The following is a 13,199-nucleotide window of genomic DNA, read 5'->3' as shown; positions in this document are numbered from 1 at the left end:
CCCCGAGCAACGTAGTTATACCAACGTAAGTTCCTAATGTAGACCAGGTCTGAGCAAGGCCAGGCAGGCTATGAGCATAAACATAAGAAAAATCCCATTGTGCCCTCCCAGACTCCTTTCAGAAAGTTGCTGTAGAGGAGAAACCTAGAGCAGGAATGCATATCAATGCTGTGCTACTCCTTTTGTGTTTTGTGGCATGTGAGCCTGCACAGCTTGAGTCAGAAATTGGTCGTGTGTCTCTAAGTGCATGGTGTTCCCAGTGTTTCACTTTTTGGCATTTTTGTCTATTAACTGTTTGAAAGGGGGATTCAATTAGAAAGTCATTGCATTGCCTCCTGGTTTCCAGCCCACATTTTAATGCTGCACTGAGGGCTAGTTTTCAGGCTCTCTGGCAGTCAACTGGCAGCAAAGCTTAGAGCATTCTGGAGGGGATGCTCTTCTTCTTCTTAGCTAAGTTACGTTACAGTCCATAGAAATATACCCATGGAGTTGATGTTAATGCCATTGCAGTCTCTGAGGAGACATCTGCCTGAATTCCTAGCTGCTAGGCCAAGCACTGTGATGCAACTACTACACCATAAACACGGTAAAGAAGAATTCATGAGAGAAGTCATTTAGGTTACAACATTCATGCATAACAGGCCCACCAGTAAGATTGATCCTAAGAGTATGTCTATACTACCCGCCGAATTGGCGGGGAGCGATTGATCGAACGGGGATCAATTTATCGCGTCTAGACTAGACGCGATAAATCGATTCCCGAGCGCTCTCCCCTCGACTCCTGTGCTCCAGCTCGACAAGAGGCACAGGCAGAGTCAACAGGGGAGCGGTAGCAGTCAACTCACCGTGGTGAAGATACCATGGTAACTCGATCTAAGTACGTTGACTTCAGCAACATTATTCACCTAGCTGAAGTTGCATAGCTTAGATCGAGCTCCCCCCCACTGTAGATCAGCGCTAACACTGCCACTCCCACATGAGATATTGATTAGAACTCTGGACATCATCAGTGGCCTGGTGTTGAGCAGCACCTGAACAACAGTGCATGCAAAACTCATATTCAGATGTAAAAGGGCTTGTGCATGCAAAGAGGTATTTAAATACCCCACTAACCCAACTGTGCATGCAAATGAAGAGTTTTGCAGATGCAAATAGTTTTCATGCTTTTTTTTCCTGGTACAATAAGTGTGAAAATGATCCTTTATGTTTAACTTCTCTTGCTGCCTGTTTCAATGTCCACTGAAATCAGGGTGACCCAGACGTTTCAGCAAAACAGCAGATACTGTTCTTTAAATGGGTTCTCACTTACACAGAGCATGCATCTAGTTATCAAGGAATCAAATGGAGTTCACTTCAGTCTTAGAAGTAAATAAAGTTGCTGCATATTCATTGACGATCACCAAAGTGCAAAATCCCAAAAGTGCAAGTAGTGCAGCTGTCTGAAGGGAGCTGGAATTTGAAAACAACATGCCAATAATGATTGGCAATTTAAAGAGAGTGGAGCGTGTTTAAATTGCTAATCATTAAACACACCTCATTTTGTTTCAATTGCCAATCACTAATAGCCTATTGTTTTAATCCTAAATAGCTGAGGACTAAATAATGATTATAATAATCCTTAGCAATTTGATAGCATTTTACATCTTGAAAGAAAAGTACAAATATTAACTAAGATGGCAAAGGTAATTTCACCTCTGCATACATGTGCTGCAATCCAACTCAGTGTATAAATAAAAACAAGCCTAGCATTCTTATCATACTCCCTGAAGAACATTTGTCCATATCACAAAACAGCAGCAATCACACAGCTGAGAACAATTGGAAGTGTCTGCTTAGTAGAAACCAGGAGAAGAAACAGTGGGCATGTTGCAGGCAAGAGCCAAACTGCATTTGCAAAACTGAGAGCCTCCCGTATTCTTGGCTGTATCCAGCTGAACTCTCCCTTTGTGCTAACCTTTCACACTCAAGCTATTCTTGTGCAAAATTGTCAAAGTTCTGATCTCCATAATGTCATATATATTACATCTTTTCCTCAAACTGCACGCTTCTAATCCCTTTTCAGCTAGATTCACTCTGACCTCTTTGGGTAAACCTCTGTGCCTCTGTATCCCTATGTATAAACTCAGAGATATTGCGTGTCTTAATATATCCAAAGCACTTGGACATTCTTTGATGAAAGATGCTGCTCAGATGTGAAGTATATGTGCACTATAAGATCTTTTCTGAAAAACGTAGCACTTTGCAGCCACAGGTTTTTATTCAGAAATTCTAGAGAATCATCTATGCATGCAACATTCTGCCCATCTATTAGCAGAGTGATCGTTTCATTTATCTTACTGTTTTGTCCTAGTTTTACCAGTCCACCATGCAACCCCCTTCTCACTTCACCAACTCCTTTTTGTTTTATGGGATTGGCTTTGCATTCTGGGTGGAAAGGTCACAAATTTTAAATTTCCAATATAAAACATTAGATGGGTCTTTTACTTCTGTCTTTATATTCATCATATTTAAGGTGCAGCACAGTTTTTATATCTGTATAGTTTTCACTTGGTGTATTTATTATTATAAACAGTGCACTCTACACCATACTTGTTGGTCTGATTGTAAGTCTGTCATGTTAGTGATGACCTGCCAGGAGACTGGGATGGATTAACATGCTAATTAGAACAGGGCATGTTATCCTAAAACATACTTTATTTTTCCAGTCATTCATCAGTGCATGAATACTATGATCCGAATGACTACATGGGAGGCATTCATCAAGAAATGGACAGAGACGAGTTAGAATTAGAGGTATTTAATAACTATTTACAAAAATTTAAAATTCAAAATGTTTTATATATTGTCACGGTCTTCTTATTTAGCATTAAACTACAATTACATGTGTATAATGTCAAAAGACATCTTTAACAATTATGCATAAGCATATTTCTCTCCAGTTACTCTGTAGGCATCAAAAATTAAAGCTTATACAACTATGTTATGTAATCATGAGCTAGATCCTCAGCTGGTGTAAACGGACATTATTCCATACCTGATGATCTGGCCATATGAATTACATATTTATTACATGATTTGAAAAACAATAGGATTTTGTAGGTGGAACAACATGTAGCACAAATTCATAATAGATGATTTTTACACATCAGTGTTTCAATGGTATTAATTGTTTTCTAAATATCCATGGGATTGGAAGCAAAGATTGCCAGTCTTAATCATATAAAGCTATTTTAAAATTGTAAGAGGAGATCAAAGAAAATATCTCAAATTACTAAGCTGTTTTTCTCTCTCATAACTGAAAAGTTACAGCAGTATATGAATAGAATCATAGACATTAAAAGCAGAACAGACATATGAGCGCATCTAAATCCATCTTCCTGCTAATGCAAATTTTCTATTTTATCCCGTCAATTTTAAAATGTCTTAAAGAAATGGAACTTCCACACTTCCATTGGGAAAATCCCAACTGGAAGCTTATTTTTTCAATTTTCCCTTTATGAATTTCACTACATTGCTACCAACCCTCCTGCCACTTAGAGTGCAATTTATACACATAAGGCACGATTCAGCAAGGTACCTAAGCATATGTCTAATATTATGCTTATGAGTAGCTTCACTGAAATTATTATTTTTACTTCTACATTTACACTGGTAATATAGGTCCTAATATTTCTGTAGCCACTGAATAATGAATCTGTCTTTGTTACTGAAGTTAGATCTGGTTAATATATGCTTGGTTGTCCATACGCTGATGTAACACAAAAGGTTACACTTAGTTTGAGTGCACCACTGATTTCTTACAGCTCAGTCCTAGTAACACTTCACTTTCCAAAGAGATCCATCAGTGCTCACCTATATCTGCCACTATTTAAACCAGTGCAAGTTTTACCATTGAATTCAGTGGAAACAGAGTTAGGCAGCACTTTTTGAGACTCTCACCGCATAAGCATGAGTTGCTCACCTACATTAGTGTTTGCAGGATCAAGGCTTTAATCCACATAAAAAATTTACAATATAACTAAATTCTATAGGTCTGGCTGTAATTGGTTTCTGTGTACAAATTCAAATAGAAATCAGACAAGAATCAAGATATCAGTGATTTCATCAGCAGCTGTCGAGGTTTTTGTTGTTAAAATGTCTCTGTACAGTATCTTTTATACAATATGGATTTCAGTTTTAAGGAAAAATGTTGAGCACATTAGCATTTTCTGCAACTGTCTTTTCAAAATAGTGACTTAATAAATCTAATATTGTGAATAAATTATATTGCTTCCATTAGAAGATCAACCAGTTGAGCTGAAAATTGTTTAACCGTGCACTTCAGAAGCCAGTTGTTAACGTGGCTTAAACCCAACATCAATAATTTTGACATTGATATAGTACTTGGTGGCAAAAGGTGATCAACTCAGTAACACAAGCAGCTGAACATTCAAAACATCTCTGTGGCCTAATAGGATTTCTTAAAAATCATTGAAGATTCTTGTTCAAATCTTGGAGACTAAGATCAATGGAAGAGTCAATGTGCTATAACAAAGACTTGACTAGCTAGTTGCTTTTTTGTTTGCCTATTGACAGATGTGCTTTAACAGACCACAGAGGCACTTGTTTTGTTGACTATAGAGGGAATATCTAAAGCAAGAAAACCATCTAGTCACCCTTGTGGGCTTTTATGTCTATAAAATGTGCTCTGAATTTCAATCAGAGCTCCTTGTCTAAACTTTTATGACCTATAACTGTCTAGTTATTGACTTGTAACAAGTAAACAAGGTCAAATCAGTGAAACACACAGGTTGGCAACATTCTTCTGTAAATGTCTATAGGGTATATTTTTTGCTGGAATCATTAAAAAAAACACCAAAATTGTGTACCCATTTTGAGCTCCTAAGGTTTCTCTCAAAAATTGATTCATGGTCCAAATTTAACTATTATGTGTTTAATTCAGTAAAAGTAAATAAACAAAATGATTTCTTTAACAGTTCTTTCACCAGGATCTGACTGAAAAAAATATGCAATTAATATTTCATTTTAAGTTAGCAAATACATTCAAATTTGCAAAGAGACCCAGACAGAATTAATTTCAGGTTGAAAGAGAAGCAATATATCACTGCATGATTTCCCTGAGATGTCATGAATTAAATGTTTATTCAGACCAAGTCAACTCAGCTGCCAGACAGGTACTATAGAAGGTTCCCTTAGTATGTTAATTCCTTTGGACTACAAAGGAGAAAATTCTGAACTGAGGTTATGTGCACTTCTTCTCTCAGTGTTTGCTATGTTTCCCTTTCCAACTTTCCTGTTTGTCCAAGCAGGATGCGCATTTTCTTCTCAAGTATAGGGATTGAGAGGAATTCTTCCAAGTTACATTTCTATTTGAGACAAAGCATATCGTTGAGGGTTGGGGGGCGGGGAGAGAGAACACAACAGAAGCCCTTTGACTTTTCCAAGTTCTTCCACTTCTCCTAGCCGAGTCCCTTATGCACAATTCATGCTAGGCAAGAACCACTCTTGCAGGAGGTTTCTCAACATGAAGAGGCATGCAACTCTGATACCCATCCACTCACAAAGCTCTACCCCGGTGTACATCCTCCCCCAATATCTAACCATTGGTGATAGACACTTTGATGACTGAAATCCACTCTTCGAAGCCTGAAATGGATTTTTAGTTGCATTAGTGTCCATTTAGGAATCCATATTTGAAAACTGGTTACCAGGTCTGGAGGTTTCCCCATACAGTATGCTTTGATACCCTCCTCTCTTTTCAGTTTCTCCTCTTCAAACAAAGACAATCCAGAACTATTTGACAGGGGGTGGCAGCATGCTCAGATGCATACTACTATATTTTGAAGTCCCTGTGCGTACAGTAGGTTTTACTCTATCCTAAATTTAAAGCACCTTCCCCCAGCCATCTTTCTTCCAGAGGGAGGAGCTTTGTTCTGAGATCAGAAGATCAACTTAGAGATTGTCTGCTATTGGCATGTGCATACCCAGTTGCCTAGCCATTTCCTCTTGTTTTGTATTGGGACAGCACTGACAGCTCAGAGACCTTTCTTTTACAGTGCCTGATTCCTTCCCCCAGGCCATGGCCACTGTGATGTTGACTGATCAGTGGAGGCATCTCTTCATCCACCCATTTCTGGATGGCATGGATGAAGACAGCAAGGGAGGGGGTGTTCATGGTACACTTTTCTGTAGTCTAATGTCTGAGTGGATCAGCTGAGCCAAGATCTTTTTCCTTTTCCTAGGAATTGGTCTGCTTAAGAGCCAGTTTTGCACATGGCATTAGATTCAAAGACGCACTAAGGCACCCCGACACCCGTAGACACGCTTAGGCTGTGAAAGACTCTGAATAGATTAAGTGATCGATTGTTGAAACTGAAAGAGCAGAGTCACCTAAATGAATATTTTGACATTCTTCCATTAGAACACATCCAGAGGTAGCAAAACATTTTAGATCAGCTGACAAACAAACTAACTCAGGGAGGAGAAGGGGGAACTAGGTCTGGCACTAATTACCTTTGGGACCCATGTGAGCAATGTTAGAGAGCTTCTGTCATCTGTTAAATGGCCTTACTACTGGCCATCTGCTTAGCTAGGAGAGTGACCAATCTTCAGGTTGTTTTGCCTGGGGATCCCAATGCTGCCTTTTATCTGGACAAGACCATGCCTTTCTCTGGTCCTGTCGTGCTGAACAATTAATCTTAGCACCCAGGCTGAAATAAGAAGTATAATACTAAATGTACTTTACCCTTAGAAATACAACACATGAAACATCATTTTCTTTGTCACTCATAAAGCAAGGAAACAGGGAAAGAAGATCAGCTCCCTTGTTGAGGTGCAAATGGGAAATCGTCTCTTCAGCACAAAGCAGGGAAACCGTCCTAAGCACTATGCTCTAATATAGGGACCAGTTTCTGTGCTGTTAGCTCAAGAGACAGCCAACAAACATTTTTTCCTCCTGCTGAATAAAACTACAGCATGGTGGTCAGTACGTTCCTTACAATATATAGGGATAGTGACATCACAAAGGCTTTGATGTCTCCCCATCTCCACGTTTTATCCACTGTGGAGACTGGCAGAAAAGGAGAAGGCCGGTTGGTTTGGTATATCAAGGCTCAGCATACAAAAAGCTTCATTTTTAAAAATGTATTTATTTCAAGCTTTGTCTAGACATCCAAATTGAATCTCTGAACCTTTCAGTCATTACTTGCCATTTGTTTCGAATGTTTAATGCTCATTTTTGCCTTTTTAAGCAAAGGTCTGGGTTTTTTATAAATGTGCAAACTGGCCATAATTTCAGATCATCTGTAAAACAATTCAATAAACTGTTGCAAGTGAATGTCCTTTTGGGGATAGAGGTTAATTTACTCTTACCACTAATTCTGAATCTATTATTACAAGTGTGTGGAGGCATAATAATATTATAGTGCATGATCATTCTTCTGGCCTTGCTATAAATGTCATACAGGTTTTAACAACACACTTTTTGAGCTCCACTGGTCTCTCAGCCAACCATTCTTTTAAGCAGTTTTTGCATTGAGTATGGAGAGTATTCTAACATTTCCGTCAAACGTATGTACAAATTCCACTTTTAGCAGATGTACGCAAGCAAAGGATCCAGGTCATTTTTCTTGTGTCTATAAAGGTTATATTACAGCAATACATATAGAATATAATTCTGATTTGTATCTTACGAACACTGCTCCTGACATTACAGCATCTAGTGGAAACCGCCATTGTCCAGTTTCTAACATCTGTTCCAGGTGTCATTTGGCTCCTCTTTCCCAATGTAGTTGGCTGATGTGTTTCATAATGTAGCTGTGATCTTCTGCAGGGGTCATCACCACAACGCCTGAGCATCTATCCAGCCCAAAATATTCCTCCATCCCAGTTCTATTATAAAACACCAAACTAAGTTAAAAGAATGTCCACATGGCAGGGACTTTGGGAGCAGTCCAGCAATCACTACACATGAAACTTTTGTCATCTGCAACAGGATTAGGGCTTGCAGGATAAAGTCATTTGCCTGTCTTGCAGTACAGGAACTCCAAAGTGATAGGCAGGAGATGTAGAATGTCAAAGGTGTCAAGTTTTAAGTTACCCTTTTAAAAAAATCTACATGTCAATATTAATTCCTAGACTTTTCATTCTCAAATACAAATGGACAAACTATCACTGGGGTTTGCAGACTATGATTTTTTTCATGTAACAGAACCTATGCATTAAAAAAAATTGACTCTGAATATGGGAAATAGCCTTTGCTTTAAAGAATTTGGATTTGTGTACTTATACATATAAAACCTTTCAAAGCTTTATGATTACATTAAAACTTTATGGAGGAAAAGGCACATAGAAAACAGCTATTCCTATTTTTAAGTATACAAAATTATCACATTTAGAGTAACATGAAATCCCAGTTATTCTACTTCTTCCAAGAGCTAGAGGGATTACCCAAGGGTAAATCTATCAATTAATTATCTGTTTAAAAAAAAAAAAAAAAAGGTACTAAACACCTGCTCTGAGTCTCTTTTAGTAGGATTTTTTTTTTTCAAAAGGCCACCTGTCTAAAGATTGGTTTCCTTATATATATATTTTAAAACTCCCTGAGGTGATTTATCCCCTTCCAAATATGTCACATCAGACTATCTCTCATGCTTACGTATTAAAATGCACAATTATATAAAATGCATTGAAACAAATGAGTATCATTAAATATAAGCTATAAGCAAGAATGGACAAATACCTTGTCCAGCTCCCCCAAAAAATAGTAAAGTATTAATCATCAAATAGGATCCATCTAACAAGGCTAAAGTGTTTCAAAATTTTCTGTATTCTTTCATTGCAGATATAGGACAATATGATCCTGTACAGCAGCTAAATATGATCTCTTATTCTTTTCTTCACAGCCACATTCTCAGATGCTTAGAGTGCATAAAGCCCTCTTAAAGACATGAAGCCCCTTTGTTAAGGTACACAGAAAAATGCAGAAGAACTATGCTAAGCCTAATTTAGGGGGCATAATGCCTGATTCTCCCCCCATAAAATCCAGAATAAACCCACTGACGTCAAAAGAGTTACTCTGGATGTACACCAGCATAATTGAGATCAGAATCAGCCCCACTTTATCTAATCATTCCTATTGAACAGTTTCAGTCTCCTCTCTAGAAATGGCAAAGCTTTAGAAATATGGAAAAATTCTGCAATTAGAGCGAGGTGTTCAGCCTTTTTGTAACATAAGAAGGGAGAGGGGAAGCTGTAGTTCACCATAGATACTATTGATTGAAACCATTTAAATATCATCTGAAATGTCATTGACATTTACTGCTATGGTGTGGTTTTTTAAAAAAACAATTACACATGTTGACAAGTAAATAACAAGAGTGCTGATCTTGGCAGCTGTCATCTAGACAAGCCAATAAATTATTCATATCAGCTTGTTTCATTGTCTTTCCCTGTATAAATGGCACCACAGGTTGAAATTGAGAGATGTTCAGAAATAATTATGTTATCAAGACTTTTACATTAGAATGGACAAGAAGCAGCAAAAGTTGCTAAGATAGGGTTTCTTCACAATCGTCGTGAGAAAGTTCAGGGATTCATACATGGGCTCGTGCCCTCATTCTGATCCCATGCTTTTGACTGGTTTTTCAGCTCTCTCTAATCCCATTTCCAACAGCAGGTCTCTATCACAGCATCTTTATTTTGCATGCAGCCTAGAGTAGGCTGCAAAGAACATATGGCCCCTTTCAAGGCTACACTCCATTACTGCTCTATAGCCAAAATGCTTCTGAAATAAATGTAGTCCAACTTTACTAATTCTGGGTCACTGAGAACAAAAATGATGCTTAAAATTGTTGATTGGCTGTAGTTTTCAAGATATGCTATTGGGTCAGTATATACGACCCTTGACTTGGGAATGGCGGAGGATAAGTGAGTTATAAAGGGAAGGGATCTCAATTTAAACCAGAAATGACTAAAATACATCTTTGACTGGATCTATGAATAAATCTATGACTGGGTTTGGACAGTACTTGCTTTTTAGGCAAAACAATGAATGATGCAATCTGAAGCTGGTATTGCGTCATACATGATATGAATTGCATCATGTTATTCCTAGAAGTCATGGATGATGCAATCATAACGAAGCTTCCATCACTCTGCTGAACAAATTGCCCTATATCAGCTCTAGAAATCATACAGTGTCATGCTCTCTTATTTGTCAGTGTTTGATTTTGCAAAGGGACACATTTCTGTTTAGCCAAAGTGAGCAGAGATGCCTCGTACTTGTGTGAACAGTGCAGCTAACTTCTGCTATGTTTGTGGTGAAGTGACTTTTGCATCACAAAAGCGCAGTATAACCACAGTGGTTAAGAAAGCCTATCACCTTTATTTTGGCTGCAAAATTGGAGATCAGGACAAGAGGTGGGCCCCACACATATGCTGCAACACTTGTGCAACAAATCTTCGCCAGTGGTTGAACAGGAAAAGGAAATCTATGCCTTTTGCAGTGCCAATGATTTGGAGAGAGCCAACAGATCATACCAGCAATTGTTATTTCTGCATGGTGCCTCCAATTGGGAAAGGTGTGTCAAAGAAGAAAAAGTGGACTGTGCATTATCCAAACATTCCATCAGCTATACGCCCAGTACCCCATGGAGGAGGACTGCCGGTTCCTGATGCACCAGAATCATTCTCACTTGAGTCAGACGAGGAAGAGGAAGAGGATGAAACTTCTGGTCCTGAACCATCAATACCACATTTTCTCCCATCCTCCTCCTCTGAACCACACCTCATAACACAAGGTGAACTGAATGACCTTGTCAGGGATTTGGAACTACCCAAGAGTAAGGCAGAGCTGTTGGGCTCCAGACTACAGCAGTGGAATCTCCTGGCAGGCTATCAATGCTTGCAGACTATTGCTGGACAGTGACAAGAGATGCTCCATTTAATGAATTCAAGAGACAAGCCAAGAAGCGCGGGGTAGACACTGAATAGGACTCAACTATGTACATAATAGCTTTTAGCCTTTTGTTTCATAATAAATTTTATTTATATAACCCTTTTGCTGATTTTTAAAGTGTTACATAAACAGGACAGGTGAAATATCATGTAAAGCAACCATAAACACATGAAAAGACCTAGATTTACAATTTATGATTAAAACTCTACTATCTACACAATATACATAGACATAAAATGTAAAAACTTAAATATCTTAGAAACAGTAGCCAATCAGTTGTTTTAATTGTCATATTTGAATTCAGCACATCAAAATACATAATAAATAGCACATTTTATCTCTGAAGCAGACAACTTCTCAAAAATTGTAGACCAGTGTAATCAGCTGTCAGGGCCCTCTGAAAACAGTTTGCTACCCATACCATTGCTTACTTATCTGTGGTGGGGAGGAAAGGACATCATTCCTCATGTCACTTGTGGAAGCCTTCTCAGGAGTGATGCAGCAGAATCACAGATTGGCCACAACTAGGACATGATTCCAGGCAAGGTCCTACATCTGAGAACTGTGAATGCTTGAAATTTTCTGTGATTCTCAGCACACCGCTCTTGAGATGGTGAGGAAGAGGGAGAAGGCAGCTATGCAGACTGTGCCAGCTGGAGATTCCTTTGCACTATGGAAAAAAACTCAGCTGGGCATATTAACTGGCTTACCAACCTTTGTACTGATGGACCAGGGCACATGAACATGGGGAGAATCTAACAGAAGATGTTTTTTCACAAGTCTAGAATCCTAATATTTTTTAAATGAAAACTTACATTCCCCCAAGACTAACTGTGCCACCAGAGAATGCTGGAATGGTATAAGTGTGGCCTGTGTGCTCAATCTATATTCTGGCAAGCTAAAAATATATTTCTACACCCACTGTCACACCCATTGCTGAAAATACATTGATTTTGCAGCCACCAGCTTCTTTCTTTTCTTAGCAACTTATTAAGTCGTTCCTCCCTGAAAGTTACAAAACTGTGAAGATTAATGTAACACAGCATGGTGTACTCTTCCACATAAATCAGAAAATATTGTCAAATGTTGCACTATTCATAGGAAAATATATGCAACCTATGGAAAATATTGAAATAATACTTTCTAAAATATTTTAGCATTGGAAGTCTTGGCACCACATGAAATATAGGTAATTTTTCTTCTTTAAGATCAATAAAAGGTCCATTTTCAAAATGACTTTATATTGATTGAAGGGTCAAAAATGCCCTAGGTATTGATTGTCTGCACATAATCCACTTTTCACTCAGTAAGTTAACATGGTCTTCACAGTAAAATGAAAAGAGATCCAGTATATCATTGAAGCAAAATATTTTCATTACCTTTGAAAAATTGCTTTTATCACTCACTGATGTCTTATTCAGAATATCCTTTCCTTTGCCTAGGAAGTGGACTTGCATAGAGTGAACAGTCAGGACAAGCTCGGACTTACTGTATGTTATCGAACTGATGATGAAGATGACATTGGTATTTATGTTAGCGAGGTAAGATTGAGCTGCTTTGCATATGGTATAATTTGTCTTTGTAAGACAAAGGCTAAGAAAAATATCATCCCTGATCCTATTCTGTCTTGTCTGGTGATGTTCCAAAAATGTTTGGGAGTGGAATAATTGGAAGATAATTGCTTATTTTCCTTTCCACCAAGTAATGGGTAAAATTCTGTGTCCATTGAAGTCAATGGCAAAATTCCCATTAACTTTAGCGGGGCCAAGATTTCACACACTATTTCAGTTTAGTGCATGTCCAAAGACAAGATTGTATCTTAAAACAGTAAACAAATTCCCTCCGGTGTTTCTCATCTATGTTTCTTCTTCTGCACTCTCTTCTCTAACAAAGACATATATTTATAGTTCTACAATTTAAGGCCCACACATTTGTTCTAGATCCGCCACCCACAGAACTTCCATTAGTCTTGGTAAGCTTTTAAACCAGGTATTGCCATCATTAGACAATCTGGCACCAAATTCCCTTTCACCCAACTCCCCGTTGTGTGGATGAGGCTCCCACATAATTTAATCCCTCCCCTCGGTCCCCACCCAAGACAACTACCCCCACTCATCCATGCAGTCAGAGGGCTACAGTAGCTTGTGGCCTCGATATGAGCTGCACCATGCTATACTTTTTTTATATGCTGTACTCCATGTTAATAGCCTGGAGTGCTGTACATGTATGGACAGATTATATA

At 38.4% G+C, this 13,199-nt stretch overlaps 2 protein-coding genes across 2 annotated transcripts in view; one reads left to right on the top strand and one right to left on the bottom strand.

The window, feature by feature from the left end:
* The window catches only part of GXYLT2 (glucoside xylosyltransferase 2), a 730,828-nt gene that overhangs the window by 474,778 nt on the left and 242,851 nt on the right, over positions 1-13,199 (bottom strand). The gene's annotated exons all lie outside the window — the stretch shown is intronic.
* The window catches only part of PDZRN3 (PDZ domain containing ring finger 3), a 205,087-nt gene that overhangs the window by 182,516 nt on the left and 9,372 nt on the right, over positions 1-13,199 (top strand). The window contains exons 5-6 of the mRNA XM_050957310.1: positions 2,706-2,793; positions 12,400-12,498. Coding sequence (XP_050813267.1) covers positions 2,706-2,793; positions 12,400-12,498 — 187 coding nt within the window. The remainder of the gene's footprint in view (positions 1-2,705; positions 2,794-12,399; positions 12,499-13,199) is intronic.

The sequence above is a fragment of the Gopherus flavomarginatus genome, chromosome 6, assembly GCF_025201925.1.
Source record: "Gopherus flavomarginatus isolate rGopFla2 chromosome 6, rGopFla2.mat.asm, whole genome shotgun sequence".
NCBI lineage: Eukaryota > Metazoa > Chordata > Testudines > Testudinidae > Gopherus > Gopherus flavomarginatus.
The sequence above is the reverse complement of the archived record's forward strand: the minus strand, read 5'-3'. Positions and strand labels throughout refer to the sequence as shown.